This window comes from Limulus polyphemus, unplaced genomic scaffold (genome assembly GCF_000517525.1).
Source record: "Limulus polyphemus unplaced genomic scaffold, Limulus_polyphemus-2.1.2 Scaffold49, whole genome shotgun sequence".
NCBI classification, from domain to species: Eukaryota; Metazoa; Arthropoda; class Merostomata; order Xiphosura; family Limulidae; genus Limulus; species Limulus polyphemus.
Window position 1 is genome coordinate 757,411 of NW_013665659.1, and position 22,507 is coordinate 779,917.

The window sequence follows — 22,507 nt, forward strand, 5'->3', positions numbered from 1 at the left end:
TATATTACTTTTAAGCTCACTACAGATTCTCTACTTAAGTTCAAACATCAATTCTCAACTATATTACTTTTAAGCTCACTACAGATTCTCTACTTAAGTTCAAACATCAAATCTCAGCTATATAACTTTTAAGCTCACTAAATATTCTTTACTTAGGTTCGAACTTAAGTCTCTTCTGTGTGACAGCTGTTTAAATCAAATCTCAATTGTATGACTTTTTAAGCTCACTACACATTCTCTACGTAGGTTCCAACTTAACTCTCTTCTTTGTGACAGCTGTTTAAAACCAATCTCACCTATACAACTTTTAAGCTCACTACACATTCTCTACGTAGGTTCCAACTTAACTCTCTTCTTTGTGACAGCTGTTTAAAACCAATCTCACCTATACAACTTTTAAGCTCACTACACATTCTGTACTTAGGTTCAAACTTAAATCTCTTCTGTTGTGACAGCTGTTTAATCTTTGTTATGTCACGTTCACTACACGTTCTCTTCTATGTAACTTTTCGTTTACTTACCCCCTGTATCATATAATACAGTGGCTCTACATCATCTGCCTTGTGGAAAAGTTGTTGAACTGTTTTAAATAAAATATGTGGAAATTCTTTGTAGCACACTATCTTTTGCTTAGATGATAAAACAATCATTTTGTTATGTACAAGAAAGTAAAACGCAGAGATGTTTGATTTTAAATGATTCTATTAGTGAGTATAAAAATTGTCTTGGACGATCATCAGTCGAAAATTAAAAAGATTATTAGTATTTCATAAGAACAATTATCATAAAATAATTAAGGAGAAGGTGTAACTACAAATATGTTTTATTCATTGGCGACTATATATATTTTTTTTTCCTGTAAACTCCCAGTGGAGCATAGGGCCGCAACAACACCTTGCCAACGGAAGGTGTTGTTGCAGTTACTTGTAGCAGGTTGGTTTTTACGGGGTGGAGTTGCTAGCCCCACGCCCAACCCTCCTCCTTTCTCATCCTGGACTTGGGACCAAGCAAAGGCGGAGGATTGGCATGTTTGGTGTGACGGGGATTCGAACCCGCGACCCTCAGATTACGGGCGACTATATTAGTAATATTAATTTATACGGAAGAGCTACAGTTTTATAATCTTCAGTATAAAACTTTTCCTTGATATTAAATTTCTTCATCTTCGTAACGACCTCATCCAAAACTAGTTTGGGGTCGGTCGGAAATTTTAAAAGCCAAAATTTTTTACATTAGAGTAGCCGGCCCAGACGGCAACTATATAGAACGAGCATGCTCGGCGATAAGGATTCGAACTTGCGACCCTCACATGGGTAGTCGATCGCCCTAATTTTTTTTTCTTTTAGTATTAATTCTTGTAATTAAACATTTACGTTAAAATAACAAGTTTATTAGTGAATTTTATATAAGACAAATTCTAAATATTCTATATATATTATCATTATTCATTAAAAGTCCATAATTTTCTCAAAGAACTTTTATTTCACTGTTTTCTTTTTTTTTGTACTTTCTGAAACCTCAAAAGAAAAACTAAGACAGTATTTTGTTAAAAAGGAAAAAATATTCTCTATTAGTTATCAAAGTTTTGTCATGAACTTATTTTAAGATGTTTGGAAAAAAAAATGTTTAAGTTTCAATTTCTTGTTTTTACAGTGTACCGCTTTTACTGATCTATTTTTTTTATACAATTATAAGAATACCGAAGAACAGTAATTGATCCCTTCTGATGGCTCAGTTGTAAGCCTAAGGGCTTATAACGCTAAAAATCGGGATTCAATATACGTGGTGGGCACAGTACAGATAGCCCTTTGGGTAACTTTGGGCTTAACAACAAACAAAATATAAGAGCGATAATTATAGGAATACTGTTGGTCTAATGGAATTCTAGTATTCGTTGTAGCAGAGGTTCAAGGCTCCTGTCTTGGAAACAAAACTACACGATTTTGTTATTGTTTATTTGTAGTTAAGCACGAAGCTACACAATGGGCTAATGGAGTATCTGTGTTGTTCCCACCACGAATATCGAAACCCGGTTTCTTGCGTTACAAGTCCGAAGACTTGCCGCTGTGCCACTGGGGCAGGATTTTATTAACATAATTTTTGGACACCTATATATAAATAGATTTTTATATACTAGTTTCAACATATAATGATAAATTATATCCTACAGAAAGATTTTACAGTTACTTCTATTTCATTAATTATACTCATTGATTAGATGCACTTTGTATTTTGGTCTAAATGAACTTTGTTTCTTGAGAAATTTTTATTTGGCCATTTCTTATAGGTAGTTATAATTCAAAAGTAACATCTCTTGACGTATACAACGCCTTTCTTTTCGTGAATAGGAAGACAAGAGAGGATGGATGTACATTGAAATATAAAATATAAATATAATTCTAAAGTGCAAATAATATACACTGTTGTATTTCCAACCCAAAAGACATGCGCACATGATCAAATTGGCCAGTTCAGAGATTCCTGGTATTCAGTTCTAACTCTCTAATTTTGATTTACTGACAAGAGGGATGACAAAAACAAAAAGATGCACGTATACATTGCATACTTTGAAGAAAGAATTATCACATTGATTTATCTTAATATATTAGCAAATGAACACATGCTAAACTTTTATCTGACATACAAATAAAATATTCTAAAACCAAAAAGCAACGGTGTAATGTTTTATGAGCTCAGCTTTTTCTTCGTAACTTAGTAATTATGTAAAATTATACCCCACCTCAAAAATAAAATGAGAAATACCTGTTAGAAAAACAAAAATATAATTTATATATATATTCTATTTGTTAGGGAAAGTAGTTATATGTAAAATGGACACAGGGCACACAAAAAATGTGTATAAATCATAAAGTAAATTCATAGTGATAAGCTGTGTCAAGAAGAGTAAGATTTGTCTCACAAGGAATATTTGATGAATAAATCCTCGAACAATAAGTTTTTTTTTACACAAGAAATACTTTGTCAAAAAAGTGAAAACTTATCTGAAAATATAATTAATATGGTGTTGTATGTGTTTTCTTAGGAGCACTTCTAAGAAAACATAAACACTTATGTTTTGTTTGATTTTGGAGAAAGTAACGAGTACAATACGCTATTTTTTGTTTCACAATTTTTCTTCAAAACTACACAAAGGGTTATCTTCACACAGTAGTCCCTAATTGTCAACTGATAGACATAAACACTTGACATACTCTTGTCTCACTGAATAGTAGAACTTAACCGTCATTTTTTAGCACACCTTCGACCCTAAAGTGTAGAGCGTGTTTTCATAGCAACGGGTCTCAAACCATGAATCTTCGGTTTCAGAATCCGAGTATGAAAATTACTAAGCCCTCCCCGGCCTAGGGTGTACTATCAAAGTGACTATTGTGATGTTTAACCAGACTTGGTTTTTCCTACTTTTAACCCTTGCAACGATGGACAAATATGGTACATTTAACTACTGAAAAAAAGAAATAACTGTAGGTCATCAAATCGGTCCAACCAAATCTTTTTTCGCCTCATTCACATCTTAGCTATAATGTTTTATTGTCAGTATTTCTAATGTCGCTTCCTTTATATCAGGAAATAATAAACTATCGCGAAAAACTGATAATAATAAAAATAATAGCGAAAGAACAAACAAATGTAGAAAGCTATGTATTAAGTTGAACATTTTAGATGTGTGTGTGTTAGCTGGGTAGGTTCAATCTAACACTAAAATACACATTAATGTAACACATAAGTTATCCCGAAGTTTCTAAACAGTTGTATAAAACGGTGATATTTTAATTTCTTGCTGATGGTTGACCATGTACATCAATTTTTTGTCCAGCACATGAGTAGAAAATTCGACAAAAATATCTACATACTAATGGTTATCACGGGTATTCTCACTACAAGCTCTCGGAATAAACTCTGCGCCATGATAATTCAGGATAAATTCACAATGTTTTCTCCTCTTAATGTATGTAATTATCTTTATTTATTCGTTAGAATTATGATAAATAGGTATACACATTACTGCATGGAAATAACTTATTATAGTTAAAAAATCAACACATTCTTACACTGATTTCTAAATTTTCAATGGAATTCTTATGAATAAATCCCCTTAGAAACAAAGCCTCACACACTTATTTCTATATACAATACCAGTTGATAATATCTATATTTAATAACAATGATTTTGAGGGATGAGAAAAATTCTGGATCGGAAGATGCATCGCTTTTTAAAAGTTGAATATTGTGTTTTCAAATACGTACTTTTAAATAATATATCTGCGTGATTATAACATTGAATGATTGTCCTTTAATGCCCGCCAGTAGCACAGCGGACTTACAATGTTAGAAACCGGGTTTCGATACCCGTGATGGACAAAGAACAGATAGCCCATTGTGTAGCTTTGTGTTTAACTACAAACAAAATCCTTTCTATGACAGGTTATTCTTTATGTTACCCATGTGAAGAAGAATTGGTATTTCTACAATGAACGAAAAAAACTAACAACCTATATAAGTACAATAGCTCTGACGCAATGCACTTGCTACAGCATTTAATGAAGTATAGCTTGAAAGATAATTTTCCCTATATTGGAGTGTATGTTACACTGATTATAAAATATGTGTGCTTTTGACTTTGAGAGATTTAAAAACAATAAATGTGTACTCACTACATCTTTATCAATGAAGAAAAATATTTTTGACAGTTTTAAGTGAAATTTGTATAAAGTATTTAGTGTTTTGAAATATTCGTGTCTAGTTGTTAACATTACGATTATCTTTGGGAAGTAAACTATGCGCAAAACATAGGTGTAAATTTCAACTTACTTTTTTGGATGAAAGCCACGAACAGTATAAGTAATTAATGAGCTTTTCAAGTACTTGGAATTATATCTACACACAATTATTATTTTATCTTAAAAATTAACATAATTAAATAACGAAACTGGAAAATCTATAATTTATTATGTTTTATCTTAAAAAGTTAAATTTGATAGCAATATTTCATGTTAGATAAAACAGTAGCACATCAATACAATTGAATTTGATATTTTTAACTATAACTTTTTATCAAAGGCACATGAGAAGGAGAAAAATGTGAATGATAACAATGATAAGTTAAAAATTAGGCTATGCTTAAAAGGCAACAAACTTTCGTGTTAAACAAAAGCCATTAATATCTTTGGAAAAAAATATCAGAAATTAGCTTAACCACTTAGAGTATATATAAACAATATTATGCATATCAACAACTTTTTGATTAAATTAAAACATATTAAGTTTTCTTTTAAAAAAACTAACCATATTTATCGTACTTGCAGCATTATGTATATTAATGTATTTGACGTCCTTAAACCTAGTTTTTGGTATAGTTCCAAGCAATGGTGATTTTAATTTGATGACACGATTTCCTCTCATCCTTAGTTTACTTCCAGGATTGCCAATAATCTCACATAGATGGGGATACACACGAGGTTGACGTCAAGTTTACAAAAGTCTAGTTAATTATCTTGTAAAAAGCAGCTCGACATATGCGCAATAAATCTGGAAACCTGAATCGACTACATTTACACACACTAGGTTTTTACAATACTCTAATAATTCATTTTGAGCACATGAATTATGAGCAATTCTGAATCCGATGAATGTCAATCTTTAATTTGTAAATCAGTAGCTTTTTTACTAGATTTGTATAAGCGTTGATAAATGTAATCTCTTTAAACACTCTTTCAGTGCATATTCTAATATTCAGTTGTTAAAAGAGTGAACTCCATTTGTTTGAAAATAAGGACCTCTAATTTTTATTTTCACAATTTTACTGTAAATGCTGCATTTGGAAAAATATATAAAATAACTTTTCTATAACCACAAATTGACATCAGAAGTTACATAAAATACAAGGGATTTTGGAATTATACAAATGTTAGGAGATATAAGAGAATTATTTAAACAAAATTCAAGCAAACGGAACTGATCTTATAGAAACGTTTAAAAAAAATTGAAAAGCGGGTCACTACGAAATGACTAACTACTTGACCAGGAGGTACAGGAAAGACAAAATCGGACTTTATTAGAAAAAACAAGAAAACAAAGAAACAACAGCAACAACACTCGAGAGATTCTGTGTACACACACACACACACACACACACATATATATATAATGTTTATTTAGATTCAGCAACAAGAACAAAAAAGCAGTAATCCAGAGAAGAATGCAATAAATCCCAAGGCACAAGCGAGGAAGTCGGATCTTCGATTTGGTCAACAACTATCAGTTGTTCCGCAAGTTTAATATAATATGTGGCCATAAAACAGTATAACTGAAACTGTGGCAGAGTATTTTAGCATCGTCTTCTCAGATAAACGTTGAAGAGCAAGTCAGTATCTGCAACATTCAACTCATTCTAGGAAATTTTTACTTGCACATGAAAAAAACTAATGTTGTCCACCTTAATTCAATAGTTGAGATAGTATATAACATCTTGTAATTTACTTCTATTGGTCTCGTTATATTTAATCACATTGATTTATGCTGAAAAGGATAGCCACCAAATCAAACTCTGATTTGGACGTATTAAATGTATAATGTCATCTTTAAATAGTTTCCCAGAGAACTGTATAGTAACTTTTGTCCCACCCTGTATAATAGACTATACATATACACGTATTTATGATTTTTGCCACTCATTTACGTTCTATAGCATATAATTATAAGAAATTACAACGGCCGGGCATTGTCTGTTGGTTAGCATAATGGACTATGGATCTTAGGGTCCGTAGTTTGTGTCCCATTACCTCAAAATTGCACTCCGCACTTTGAAGCCGTGTGTGCGTTATAAGAGTGTTGGTTAAATCCCACTATTCAGTTGGAATAGCTTGCGATTAGACTTGTTCACTAGTTTTCATCTCTCTAGTCTGTAAATTCAAAATTAGGGACGCTAGCACAGATAACCCTTATGTAACTCTGCGCAAATATTCGAATCAAGTCAAACAAACCAAGAACTTGCAAAGAAAATATTACTTAACGATGAGCTGTAGTTATTAGTGTTTTTACGGGTCAATATTCAAATGTAACAAAACCTTAATAACTGTTTCAGCAATAGACTGATATATGTCATAGTGGGCTATCTTGTCAAATAAGTTTCGTTTAACAGGCCTTTTATTCTGGATATGCTAAAAAGAATACATTACGTTCATACTGAATTTGTGATTTTTTTTTTAAATTAAAAACCGAGACGAACATATTTAAACATTAGTCCCCGTTCATTTAAAGCTCTGGGGTATCGGTTTCTAATGTCAGTACCACCAGTCTTGACCTTGATAGTATTTCCAGAAAGACACATTGGTCCCCGTTCATTTAAAGCTCTGGGGTATCGGTTTCTAATGTCAGTACCACCAGTCTTGACCTTGATAGTGTTTCCAGAAAGACAAGCAACAAAGCTAAACGAACTTTAGAGATTAGACTCAAGATGACACAATGAAAATTGAAAAACAAAATATCTTAATATCACAAAACTACTCATTATAAATCTATAAAACTAGTCAAAAGAGATCATGTTGAATAAAGAATGAAAATAATAGAAATAAAATATTACACTCCTAATATACTTTGTAAGAATATTATAACTTTCTATAAATTTAAATTTATCATTTCATTTATTGAATAATATTTTATTCAAATATTATTAATTTAATTTCAGTTGAAAAACCAAATTAATTTATTTCAACGAAATAACATTTTATTCCAATGCTAGAACGTATCTGATTGGAAACATCTGTGTACTGCCTTAGAAGTAGCTAATCAATTCTCTTTAATTAAACTTCTTTCTGCAGAATAATGCTATACTACTTTTCAGTTTAGTCACTGTCATATCCATTAATCGCCTTTATCACAATCTTATACCAAACACAATAATAGTAACTATCTTTTACCTTACTTTCAAATGACATCAAACAGGGGTACATGAATGTCTAACTACGAACACACAATACACTCACGCTACTAACAAGAACTAAATATTGAAGCGAACTTAAATTGCCATAAATAAAAATAATTAGGCACTTCTCAACCAACTAGAATAATAAAAAACACATCATTATACATCACATCGTCATCTACCAAACTAGAACATGACACTATAAGAAAACATCTATAAATCGAATATTATCAGAAATAGGCAATTGTTCAGAACAGAAATAGGCAAAAAATAATCAGGGAAAGTAACGGTAAGGAACCTTGAAGAAAATTAAGTATTGTTAGAAGTCTGAAGCTTAATCTTTTGTACAGAGAAATTCGACTGCGAAACACTTGAAAAGTCTAAAACAATTTTTTCCCTTATTAAATTTTTGATTTCAATACAATTGCATTCTATTTTGTTTTCAAGTATTATTTTTTCTATCTCGATGAAGAGTTCCAATTTAATATCCAATAAATATAAGAAAAAAAAATGCCTTCTTTTTGCATTACATTCTATTCTCAGTCAAAGGAATACTTTCATGGTGATCATAAATAAATTCTCAAAGTTTTAGGATCAGTAAAAAGTTTAATGAAAGTTCTGAACTGTTAGTACGAGAGTGCCAAAAATGCAGTTTAAAGTATTTCTGTTAAATAAATAAAAAATGTTATAATAATTATACGTGCATTAAACATGAAATTCCTTCACACTAATTGCTAAAAGAAGTTTTATGATAAGTCATGGCTTTTCAATGTTCTGAAACACATATGTGTTAGAATATTTTTATAGTGTGTTGACAAAACAGCTAAATATGCGTTTATATACCTGTTTAGAAATGTTTGTAATAATATATTTGTACTGAAAACAGTAGATGCCAGATAAAAACTCGCCACATATGAAAAAATATTCTGGCATTTATAAATTAATGTTATATATATATATAGTTGAATCAGTTACATTACAGATTAGATTAGTACAGTCTTATATCAATAGATTACCTTTTCAGACGATTAACAATATTAAATGCATATGATCTGTTCGAAAAGAAGAGAAGAAATAAAAACATTTACTCAAACAACCTTCTGGCTGAGGAAGACAACTTGGGGTTAATTTATCTATCCTTAGCGACCTCTGACTTTTTCATTTAGCGTACATAAGCATAAAGTGCCGTTGACATTCGTTATTCACCTATAAAATCTCTCAATACAATTTTTTAATGACTTGCTGTTATTTACAGTAAAACAAACGTTGTAACATGAATCATATAAAAAATGCTTAAGCTCATTTTACATGAATTATAAACATTGTTCATAATGTACTTTGCTCATTAAGTATATACACACTGACTACATTGACACAAAGACTTTAAAGACGTTTTATCTCTCTACATTAAATACATTCTAAAAACTAACAAAGGTTAAATAAATATAGGGTTTTTACTTCTGTCTTACCTCTTTTCGAGTCTCATAATCTAAAGGTCCCGCTACGTAGATAGCACCTGTCTCATTTTTTACCGCAAAGGCTCCCCCTACATTTCCTTGAGTGATTTCATATCGAATTCGAGAAGCTGCAGTGAAAACAAACATTTTAGTATCTTCGAAAATTTAAACTTCTCAGAAAACATTTCTTTGTTATGTAAATACAACTAAAGAAAATTTGTTTTTCAGGCCAAGTGAGAAAGTCGCTATACATCATGATTAAGGTTTGTTTTTGTTTTATTTGTTGTTAAGCGCAAAGCTACAAAATTGGCTACCTGTATTGTGCCAACCAAGAGTATCAAACCCGGTTTTTAGAGTTGTAAAATTATACTTCAAATATAAAATACTTCCGTAACATTAAATGTTTTCCAAGTTCTAAGGATATCATTATCTTACTAACTACCTTTAATTTATTCCAAAGTCAGTTTATTTAACAGAAATAAACTACTAAAAACACTATTACAAATACCAAAGTTGGAAGCATTCATGAAGGACATTGTAATAACGTTTAAAATTACTATAAGCTAATTTATTTTGGAGTGCATAAGAAGAAGGTTCAAGTTAGCCACAAAACACTTGGCCATCCGATCCAAAACACGTAAATGTAATTTGTTCACTTTAATCTTTTCACGTTAAAACTTAGGAAAATTCGTCATCTAGGTGATATTTATCCAAACTGAACCGTAAAGTATGGGCTATCTAACGATTGATAAATTTATATCTGTTTCGTGCTGTATTTGTTACAGAGTTCTCTCTTGTGTTACATGACGTCTCTCCATAGATGAATACCACAGAAAAAAAACAATGAACACTTTCGCGGCGAGGTAATTGCGCGAAAATGTGATTTGGAGAAAAGGAATACAGTTTTGTAAACAACTGCTTCATCTAATAGAACGTGTTTTATCTACATTTAAATTCCATTGGGTAACTGTTTTATTTCAGTTTCCCTTTAATGTAACTTTGACCAAGACGCTTTGTTTTCACAAGTGAGTTTCCACTAAGTGTTAGCAAAATAAGGATTGACCCCACGTAACACTTGCCTTTATAATGAAGCGAAAACACAATAATTTCCTTACAAATACATACAGATAATAATATAGCATGTTCACTTCATATGTTCTTCGACAAAAGTTATTTAGTAACCAACTGATACATGCTCATTATTATCTGGTGTTTTTTTCTCTAATCAAAAAACGAATGGTGTACTAGAAAGAAGGTATTTGCAAAAACAGGAAAATTAGAAATGATTACTTTATTTATGTTAGAATTTTATGTTAAATAATATCCCGTTTTAAATTACACAAACACGCTGCGCACAATTAAAAAAACACCAATTGGACATTAACGAATATTGTCAAAAGTTTTGATGCCTGTTACATATCCATCTATGTAATAATTAATAAATAAGTAAAATTATGTCGCAATGAAAACAATTTATACATTTTCTTTAATGTTTTCAAAATTACCGCTTTCATGCTAGCTAAATCGAATAGGAAAAAAATCTATTTTTTTCTTTTGTATGTGCAATTGATAATCATATATACCTATAAAATTAGTTTGGGTAATTCTTGACTGTCTTCTTCCTTTATAGTGGCATTGTAAGTATTTGATCAAATAATGGCGGCAACTCATTGATATCATTAAGTCTATCCCAAAATGTGGTGTTACCTTCATTTAAGCTGCCGATAGCTACTAGAGTAACAATGTAAGAGCGAAAAAAAATAAGGAAAAAAAATTACTATGAGAAAAAAAGACGTGCAACCTAACTGGATAAATTAGAAAGGTCAAGCAACATGTCTAAAAATTAAATTAAACTGAATAGGCTCAAACAAGACAAAAGTAATAAGCCTTTAAAGCAACTTTGACCAAGACACTTTGTTTTCCTCAAGTGAGTTTCCACTAAGTGTTAACAAAATAGGGATTGATCCCATATAACACTTGTCTTTATAATGAGGTGAGAACACAATAATTTCCTTACAACTACTATGGTAAAGCATGTTGTACCGATGTAGCATTTCCATTATATTCTGATGAAAACAGCGTGAAATGGTGTTGATAACAATAAAAACTGGATGATGGCTATTGATTAACTAGGTCAAGATAAATGTGCAGTTTCATTCACATATACACATTGACATTCTTTGGAGCTGTGCGTATTTTATTCCGCTTTGTGCAACTGCATGTAAATTTTGTGAATAGAGAAAAACAAGTTTAAGTTGCGGCGACTTATCAGGAAAGAGGTCACACATGTTCAAAGCTGTTTAAAGGCTTACGAAGTGTGTTATAAGTCTAAATTAAAGGTACTAATTCAGGATAACGTGCAAAATCGAGATCAACTCGCAGGCATTAATGGTGAAGTAGGACGACAATATAATCCAATCACAAGTTGCATAACCTTTAACACTCGTTTGGGCAGTTTCCTATTATCTTCTTCTGTAATCTGCGTCTTGTAGGTGGGTCGATCGAAAACGGGAGGGTTATCGTTCACGTCCTTAATATAGATAACCACCGTGGTGTAGTTCTCGTTAAGGTTATCTGAAGCCACCAAGCGCAGCTTGTACTAAAAAACAAACAGAGAAAACATAATCATCGTTAAACGAACATCTCTGGCTCCACTGACCCGAGGCTGAGGACTTGTAATCTACAAGACAAATAAATACTTTCATTAACTGAAGGATCGTCGAAGGAGCTTTCCGGGTGCATTCGGTCTCGTTAGAAAAACGTAACGGCCTCATTTCTAGCTGAACGCAGACTATTATTAAGAGGACCTTAATAATACAAAAATGGGATTATTACAGAGAGTGTTTCTTTCATAGACACAAAAGTGTCAAAACTTTAAGACATTTTCAGGGGGTTAAATGCTAAAAAAACAAACAAAAAAACATTTTAACCATTTGCCAGTTTTTCTATCTGGCAGACTCTAATATTTAGGACCATTTTGTTAATATAATTTGATAGTAAGTGAAATTTAAGTTGCTGTAAAAATTAGTTATACGTTTTTAAGCTTTTACAGAAAGTTAAGACAGTTTTCTGTACTTATTTATCTCCTTGCTATAAAATTATATTAGAATTTGCTACATACGAAAGTACAAAATATATTTTCAAAATAATTATTAGAACTCATATTTCACTGAATAAAATATGTGAAGCGAAAGTGAATCAAATTACATTTTATATAAGTAAAAATCAAGAACTTTTAGTTTGGTTTCAATTAGTTTCATCCAAGATATTCGTAGAAAACGTTACAAAGTTACGTTAATAGCAACATGTTGTTTAAGTTATTTATGAACTCTGTTCATTTGAAACTTGTCAACTTTCAAAGCCTGAAATTAGATTTTCAGCGGAACTCAGTACTAAGTTAGAATAGGATTTGTTCTCACGTTTGTAACTTTTTAATTAGATTTGACTATTCAATTGGTTTTTGAAATTAGAGACTTCATTAATGTTAAGATTGAGTTTGACTGTATTTGGTTTCTCATAGTTGAGCTATTTAATTCCGGTAAGAACAACCTGCCAGGTTAGCAGAAAATTGGGTTAAAATCTTGGTCAGACATTTTTTTTTTAAGAACACTCGTAAACTAAATAATTATGTATTAGAACTTTGGAATCTATTTTAACCAATTTTTAGACATTTGAGAGTTACAAAATATATTGAGGAATTTGGATTCAGTTTTTGTACAATATCTGTAACTTGAACAATCATGATAATGCATTTGCTTCAATGTTTTACTTTTTTTTCAAGTCGTCGGAGTTTTTAATATTCATTAAAGGATTCTAGATAAATTTGGGTATTAATTCTTTTAAAACACTTTAGTGACTATTTACGTTGAATTATTACTACTTGAAAACCTTGAAATAACATTTAATTAAAGCTTTTGAGGGACCTGTCAACAAACAGAAATCCATCACTTACAGTTTTCATATTTTTGTTGGGGCATTTATTGTAAAATATAAAATAGAGTAAAATTAAAATCCAAACAATGCAATTAAAATAGAAAAATCAATACCAAAGGAAAACGGTATCCAAAAAACTTAGACGCCTCTGTCTAAAATATACCACCTTTGAATACTCCAGGTCTAATTTCACTGCTCATTCACAGTAACTGCTAGTTTCGTGACTAAGTTCTACTTTTAACTCGAAATACTCTATATACATTATATTCATTATGGCTCAATGTCGAATGACGTTATAGTTTAACCTTAAAAACAAATTAAATACATATTTTTATATATTGTAAAAAGGATGAAATACATACTATCGTATTCTATGTACTTTAACAACATTAAAATCATAAATTCGTTACGCTAACTAGTATATCAGGTTGATGGTTTCCCAGCACTAGTTTCAACAATCCAATCGCATATAAAGTCATAAGCTCTGTGTATAGCGAATTGCTCGATAAATCTTTGTTTGGAATAGCATGAGTAGGCGTTTCATTCTCCAAAAGCTTGAAGTATGTGACGGAAGGATATGTTGGAGAAGTAACTTGGGTACACATTACTTGTATCTCTTTTCCAGACGGAGATCCTTCTTGATTATGTTGTGTACTGTTGCCTGGAGCACGTAGATGGTTTTTACTATTGACTTCATGTTCCTAGATGCTCATCTGTTACAAGTTGCTGCAGCTTGCTTATCATGAATAGGGCGCAAATTGTTGCAGATCTTTTTATGAATGGTCTTGATATCCCAAATTGATTCATATTCTTTTATTTTCCAATGCCTTTATGCACAAGGAATATCATTGTCTAAATATCATTCCTAATCCCCAATCTTTACGATCTGAATGTTTGAATATTTTCTGTCGGAAAGGACTAATTAATACGCTTTTCGAAAGCAATGAAACGCTAAACAATGGTAAAGTATAGTTCTTATACATGCCGCACCATCACAGCTTTATATTGGCTGTGGTTATCATGTGAATTGTTGAATTGGAAATATTCAAAGTCTTTCTAATAAACTTACTAAATCCTCTGCGAAAAAATAGAGACTGATTACTATAAAACGACTCACTACAGCTTCGTTGCACTTAATTAGACAACTCTACTTTAAAATGAAAAACTTCACCTATATGCAAGAATATATCTGTAAATTTAAAAATATTTTAACAATGACTTTCGGAAAAAAATTCATAATAGCCTTTCTTTTCCTATTCAAATGAGACTATGAAAAGGCATATGCTATATGGTTCTAGGGTTCTTCTTCACCTACTAAATTATGCTTTCGAAAAACATTTAGGTTTCAATTATTTTCACCTTTCATGTGATAGCCTATTGTGCAGCTTTGCGCTTAAACAAACAAACAAACGAACCCTGTGCGATTTGCGTAAAAATTCCATTAGATTTTTCAACCAAAGATGCTTCTCGTTTTAAACCTCACATTCGCATATATTGGTGAAATAAACTTCCAGGTAGAATTATTTGCTGTACATATACATATATATACGTAGATATGTACATATACATATATATACGTAGATATGTACATATACATAATATGTACATATACACATATATATATATATATACGTAGATATGTACATATACACATATCTACGTATATATATATGTTTACTGTCCTAAGCTGGGTAGTGTTTCAAGTAGTCCGTGTATTAATGATGTGTTTCTGATCTTAAGCTGAATAGTTGAGCAATTAATGTGTCCGATGACATTCAGTTCAAAAATAAAATCAATTATCTTGGGTCCCGACAACGTATATATTCGTCTTAGGTTGATATGTGGCCGATATAAGCACAGGAAACAGTGGCCTCAATATGTTACATTTGAGGATATAAACAATAAAATATGAAATTTGAAACTTCAATCTTGTCATGAATGAAACCACTTGAACTTATTACGAAAGTTTTATCAGGTTTGAAAAAAATAGACGGGAAATTTATTAAGGATGAAAACAGTCGAAAGTGAATTTTGAAATAGTTTCATTAAGAACAAAACGGAAATTTGAAAGCAGAATGAAAATATTATTAAGGATAAATTAATCGTGTATGAAATTCGTATCCGACATCTTTTTTTAAGGTTGAAAAGAATGAAATGTGAAGTTTCTGTTAAAGCTTTTTCAAGCACGACAACAGACACAAATGAATTTAGAAGCATTTATTTGGATAAACAAAGTGAAACTTAGGTACGTAACATAATTCCTTACCGTCATCTATAGCCAGAACTTTTATTTTATATTGCGGGATATCTTCTCTGTCTAATTTTCTCTGCACTTTAATTTCTCCTTTCTGGTTGATTTTAAACTGTCTCTTTTTGTCCGATCTTCGCTCAATAACATAACTAGATCAAATATAGAGATTTTCTGACACAGAGTCAACATTAGATAACAATTTAAGAAAAAGAAAACTAACTTTACAAAAACTTTGCTAAACCGAAATTATCAAGAAAATTATAGGAAATTTCCATTTAACTTTGCCTGTTAGGAATTTTTACGCGAAACATTGTTAAATTATGAAGAGGGGATTTGACGATGATGTGCATGTATCAACTGACCTATAAGCTTCCCCTCCTCCTGTTTCTCTGCATATAATTTAACGTGTGTACAATGATATTTAGGGTTAACCATACCTTATGAGAACAGTTTGCATGTATTAATGCAGTGCTATGTGATGCAGATGCAAGCTGTGGCGCCTATATCTCTGGTTCACGGCGAATTCTCTACCATTTGACAATGCAGTGTCGCAACGAATAAATTTAGGGCTGGAGAATTTTTCAAGCAAGGATATTCGTATAGCAATATTATTTAATAATACAGAGCAAAATAACACAATATCTGAAAAGAAGAATCTTCAGTGTTCTCCATGAAGGTAACAAATTTACATAACATTGTTTAAGGAAATGACAGCTCCATTACCACATTCTAAGCCAATCCGGTGCAATGTCCTCACTCACAATGTTAAGGCTATGAATAGGAAGATAACCGTACATCAAGAAGAGCCATTGCGACAAAGCTGGGCATATTTACTAGTACTATCAATAACATAATAAACAAGGATTTGCAGCTAACAAAAGTCCAGAAGCCAAACGTTCACAAGGTTCCAGCTATATTTCAGAATCAACTGATTTTTTTCTGTTAAAGATGGCTGAATAAATTGGAATCATAGTAATTCAATTAGACTATATATAGTCAAGTCCCTTAACGTAGTTACGTGGTCTTGGAAGCTGACATCCTTACAAAGTGGTGGTCCTGTGAAATGTGTGGTTCTACGTTCTTTGCTTAAGCTTGTTACAAAGAAAGTTGCTGTGTTGGACTACAGTGAGTAATTATGGTTACAAAAGTGTGTACAGTTGACAATGAAGAAAGTAGTTCCAAGGCAGCACGAGACTTGGAACAGCCTGCTTGTAAAGTGCGATTAATCCTCAGTATTGTTTGTATATTCTTCCATATTATATTTGTTTTGGGGGGGGGAGAGGGTTTATATCTACCTAATATTCTTAAATACATTAAAAAATAAAAATAACTTGTAAACATTTTTGTAAGACAATACTAGGAAATGATAGACGAATCGTAATGATAATTTTTGTTTCTTCTGTATTAATAATTTACCTCACTTTTGAAGAACCCCCTTTTTCCGGATCCACCGCTGTAAAATTTGCCACACTCGTCTCTATTTCTGCATCTTCCGGAATTAAGGCATTTTTGTTTTCTTTCAAGAATTTAGGAGGGTTATCGTTGATATCTCGGATACGCACTTCGATTTTGGCTCGGTCAATGTGCCGTGGATCTTTTGACTGTCCTCCGTCGTCACTCACTTGGATAGTGATGTTGAAGCCGAATCTTTGATTGGGATCTTCATAATCGAGGGGCTAAGGATATGTGTGCTTGTTTTAATTTTATGTTGTTTGAGAGAGACATATAAAAAACAGTATAATCGTAGGAATACTTTAAAAATAACAAGTAAGCGTAAATAAATCAATCAAAATATTTAATTCTCTTTCATTTTTGTCTGCGTATTGAACTTAGATTTCATTTAGCTTTTCAAGTAAATTCGTTTGCTGGTACTTATGATTGTTTTTTAGTTCTTATTTATTTATTTTTATGGATATTTCGAGTTTTATATTAAGTCTTTTTTCAGATCTTCTGATAAAGATGTTTATCTTAATTTTGTCTCTAGAACACTCATATAAGTTGTCTTGAGATAATCTAGGACTACAGTTTTATGATTTTAATCGTTTGTTTACACCTTCCAGCTAAACTGTTTGAAGTATGTAAGTGACATTGTCTGTGCGAATTCAAACAGATTCTAAGTAATAAATAAAAACGTTAACGACCTGTTAGTTCAGTGTAAGTTTTATCCTGCAAAGATTTAATTTAATATCTTTGTCAAAAGACTGTTGAAAAGAAGGTAAGTGATTTGTCAAAAATAATCAACTCTGAACTTCACCAACTAAAACCTAAATGTTTTAATATGTTATCGAGACCAGTTTATGAAATAGATGTATGGATCTACTTTTACAACAACAAAATTGTTTATACCTGAGGGACAAATAGATCAGACATTAGTTAGTTACTATTCTACTGAACGTTTTATTACGCGAGAAACAAAAACGTTACGTGAATTAAAAGTAAACTTTACTTATTAGACTTGATTTTTTAGAAACAAGAAACACATGCACCTTGGTGATCTTCAAAGATCCAGTTCCGTCTGGATTTGTGAGCATTGTGAATTTGTCAGAACCATAAGCGGACTGGAGAACCTCATAACTAAACCGGTTTGTATCCAAAAGATCTTTATCATTGACGGATACAACAAGAATAGATTCGTGAGGAATGTCCCCTCCATCAGTCTCGTCCACCTCCACGTTCCAAACATTTTTAGTGAATCTTGGGGGCATGTCGTTGATGTCTTTAACCTTAATGGTAGCCGTACCAGTTCCTGTATTAGGAAAAAAACTATGTGCATAAGATTTTGTACTTTATAAAAATTTAAATAAAATAAACAACATGTGACAATTTATTAAATTGTAGTCGTGTTCTTGTAATTGTTTATTAATTGGTTAGAAGCTGTTGATTTAGAAATACAGTCGAATATATCTAGTTTCAGATACCGCCCAAAATCAAGCATCTTCTACAAGTCTTCTTCCAATCCGGGCATTTCTTTCCAACCTATGTATTTTGCACCGAGAACAAGTAACTTTTACAAAGTTCTTTTCTAATGTAAGGGTTTTGATTCAAGGTCATGCAGTTTCTAAAAGATACCGTCCCAACTTCATCCAAGAGTTGGCGGTGGGTGGTGTTGACTAGCCGCCTTCCCTCTAGTCTATCACTGCTAAATTATGGACGGCTAGCGCAGATAGCCCTCGTGTAGCTTCACGCGAAATTCAAACTAAACCAAACCCAATGGTAACCTACATAGCAGTAGCGTCATCTTAGAGTACGTTTAATAAACTGTACATTTTTATTTCCTAAAATTAATGTTGAAGTGTCCCTTTTATCCTAAAAAGAAGCAAGTAAAATTTCCAAACTACAATTTCTATTGTTGATCTTGCTATTTATCTATTCCATCTGTAGCTTTTGTTTCATGTTAGGTATTGTAAAAGAATGTTAAAAAAATGAATAGAAAGAGTCTGTGTTCCGGTTTTAGATTCTAATGTAACAGATTTTACTCAACCCAGAATAATTAATTTAATTTAAGACCAAATTAATATTTGAGATATTAAATGTGTCTCTAATGTACAACAAAATTTTTAGGGGTGATATTAATAACAGCAAGTTAGCTAATTCTATCTATTACATCTTGACAGGAGTTGGAATGTATTTGTATCATTCTTTATAAACAACATAGGATTGATTGCAGTAAATTAAAGGGTAGCCCAAAAATAATACGCATCTGAGGTATCATAAATGTAATATGTTTTTGTCAATGAGCACAGGACGATGCCAAAAACAATTCTCACAACGAAACAATTCTCTTTGAGCTGACTTAGTCATATGTGTGTTTACAGCATGTTATGAAAGATAGGTACTGCTTCACAAAGTAATTTCTCCCATGCATGCTCTTGCATCTGTTACTTTTAAGCTAATCTGTACATCCAAACGCTTTTATAATTATATATCCGTGATTTATATTATAATAACCCATTTGAAAATAACTTAACATAAAATATATTCAAAATTAAGACTAATTAATCTGATTGCAAATTTAAACATTTATAAAAGTAAAAGGTTCACATTTCTATCATTTATTTAGTTTGAACTCGTAGTAAAAACTTATATTTTTTATACTTTACATTTTCCATTATACTATTCAATGAATTTCTAAGTCTGTTAAAAATGAACTTTATAAATATATATATATATATATTACGATGAAATATTACATATTTTTCACTAAACACCTATTGAGTTTTGTTATTTGCCAATAAAGTTTCAGAAATGGTTAAGACATAACTTGGTTACAAAATAAATACTAATGACAGATGTCTTCATAAAGTTCAATTAAATTAGGATTTACAAACTGATCCAGATACACTTTTTACTTAAACGTCCAGCAAATAAGTGAATCTTAATTACTTCACAGGTGTACTTGTCTTGCCGAGTAATATTATTGCTTCTTTTGTAAAGCTTAAAATATACATTGACATAAAGCAGTAGAATCTTCAATGTTGCTTAATAAAAACCACCAAAACTTTAATTGTTAATAATGCATAATAACAACAATATGGCAATAAATAACTTTAAACGAACAATTACAAACACCATAAACTACTTAATTCATGGTATGTTTTTGAATTTCGCGCAAAGCTACACGAGGGCTATCTGCGCCAGCCGTCCCTAATTTAGCAGTGTATGACTAGAAGAAAGGCAGCTAGTCATCACCACCCACCGCCAACTCTTGGGCTACTCTTTTACCAACAAAATAGTGGGATTGACCGTCACATTATAACGCCCCCACGGCTAAATGGGCGAGCGTGTTTGGTGTGACGGGAATTCGAACAAAAACATCTGGAAGACGGTGTGAGTTATGTTTCTAGGTGTTGTTACCAATGCTACTAAACACAATGTTAGTAACTTGTCTAGTTATCTTTTCAACATTAGAGAAACAATGCTGAAGCAGTATAAGTAATATTTGTAGTTATTTAAGTATAATTAATTAATTCATATAATTAATTTAAATATATTTTCTAAGAAACAACGCGATTTCTTACAGACGTTTTATCAACTCCACTGGAATAAATGTTGATTTATAAATGAAACATTCACCTTTAGAAAAGAAAGGAGTCTATCGTAGTAACGATACCGAAACAACTAATGATTTAATGGAACACCATTTAATATGGGTTAGCTCCATATCTTTATGCTGGTTTATTTTTACAGTCGGATTGCAACTTGTCTGTTTCAAAGAAAAGTACGTTGCGATTTACTCTTATTTAAGGTGAGAAAGAAATAAAGCTAAAGAAATAGTTTCAATGTTATTCAATTCCCTTAAACATTTAATATAAAATCCTAGTATCGTAGCAGAACATTAACTGAATTCAATTTAACAGGTAACAGTGATATTACATAACTCAGATACATGGAATATAATTTTGGTTAAAAAAAAACTCCCTAGGTGACGCCACAAAGAGAAGTATATATATCCTATAAATGATTGTTTGGAATTAAGAACAAGGCTAGACAACGGGCTATCTGTGCTCTGCCCACCTCGGGTATCGAAACCCTGTTTCTAGCGGTGATGATTTTTTCGTTAAATTACCAGAAAGTCTTCCTCCATCCGTAGCAACAACCTTGATGGTATACTCCGGATTAGTCTCTCTGTCAAGGCAGCATACTGCTGTAGAAATAACTCCTGTGTCTTTATCGATAGTAAAGATCAATTCTCCCCTTTCATTAACTGGATTCTGTTCAATAGAGTAGGTTAGTTTAGCATTTTCGCCTTCTTCCGCGTCGTCATAATCCGTTGCTGTCATAGTCATCACCGTCATACCTAAGAAATTGAAAAAAAAAGGACTAATAAATTTTATATGTTTTTCTAGCATGTTCAGAAAACTGTTCATGATCTGAAGTGAAAATTCGTGCTTCTCTATCATCACAGTTTAATAATGCTAAGCATTTTAAAACCTTAGGCCGGCGTTTCCCAAAGTGTGGAGCACCCCTCTAGGGAGGCGCAAATTATCTCTTGGGGAAGCGAGCGATTAGGGTATAGTCAAAAGTGCAATAATGCAAAATTGAGCGTTTTAATATATTTTTATTAATGAAAACAATAAATAATTACTATAACACATACAGTATCTTAATCTGTATTACGTCTCATTACTTAACTCATTGTCTCACTCATTTAAAAAAAGATGGGGGGAGGGCGCGCAAGAAATCACATTTATTAAAGGGGTGTGTGGATGACAAAAGTATATATATATATATATATATATAATGACAGTACAAAACTGTATACAATCTTTAGAAAGTTACTTCACTGTACCTGCTGGTCCGTCTTCTGTTACGTTACCAATGTAAAGAGCAGAAGGAAAGAAGGGTGGGTTGTCATTGATATCTTTGAGATTAACAAGTACATCTGCATATCCAACCAGACCATGCCCTCCTTCATCTTCAGCAAAGACAGTAAAGCGCCAATATGAGCGGCCGCGAGGTCTATCACGATCAAGGGGTTTAAGGGCGTAAATTTCACCTGATGAGCTATTTATTGCAAATTTATGTTGTGCTGGATCTATTTCATCAGTTCCTTGTCCTGTTAAAAAGTAAACAATGTCTTGTGGACGGTCCCGGTCTCCGTCCGTAGCTGTGACCTGTAGATGTGTGTAAAAAAAGAAGGTTATAGCATTAACACAGACCAATCTGAAATGATAAAGAATGTGTTCAAGTATTTGTCTTGCTACAGTTAAGGTAGTTCAAGTATTTATCTTGCAACAGTTAATGTAGTTCAAGTATTCATCTTGCTACAGTTAAGATAGTAAATGTTTTTCTTTTTTAATGAAACGATAAAATACAACAAATTTTTGAAGGCATTCGATCACAGGTATTTATTGCTAATACGACTTATTTAGGACATATTTCTGCATTATTAAAGTAAGAAATAAAAAAGGGACCGCATATCAG

General features: G+C 31.8%; 1 protein-coding gene across 1 annotated transcript in view; it reads right to left on the reverse strand.

Annotated features, from left to right (window-relative positions):
• Nucleotides 1-22,507, reverse strand: part of LOC106462897 (neural-cadherin-like) — an 84,035-nt gene that overhangs the window by 28,761 nt on the left and 32,767 nt on the right. The window contains exons 3-7 of the mRNA XM_022390587.1: nucleotides 21,873-22,246; nucleotides 21,150-21,380; nucleotides 18,070-18,329; nucleotides 17,000-17,259; nucleotides 15,599-15,732 (exon numbers count right to left, since the gene is read on the reverse strand). Coding sequence (XP_022246295.1) covers nucleotides 15,599-15,732; nucleotides 17,000-17,259; nucleotides 18,070-18,329; nucleotides 21,150-21,380; nucleotides 21,873-22,246 — 1,259 coding nt within the window. The remainder of the gene's footprint in view (nucleotides 1-15,598; nucleotides 15,733-16,999; nucleotides 17,260-18,069; nucleotides 18,330-21,149; nucleotides 21,381-21,872; nucleotides 22,247-22,507) is intronic.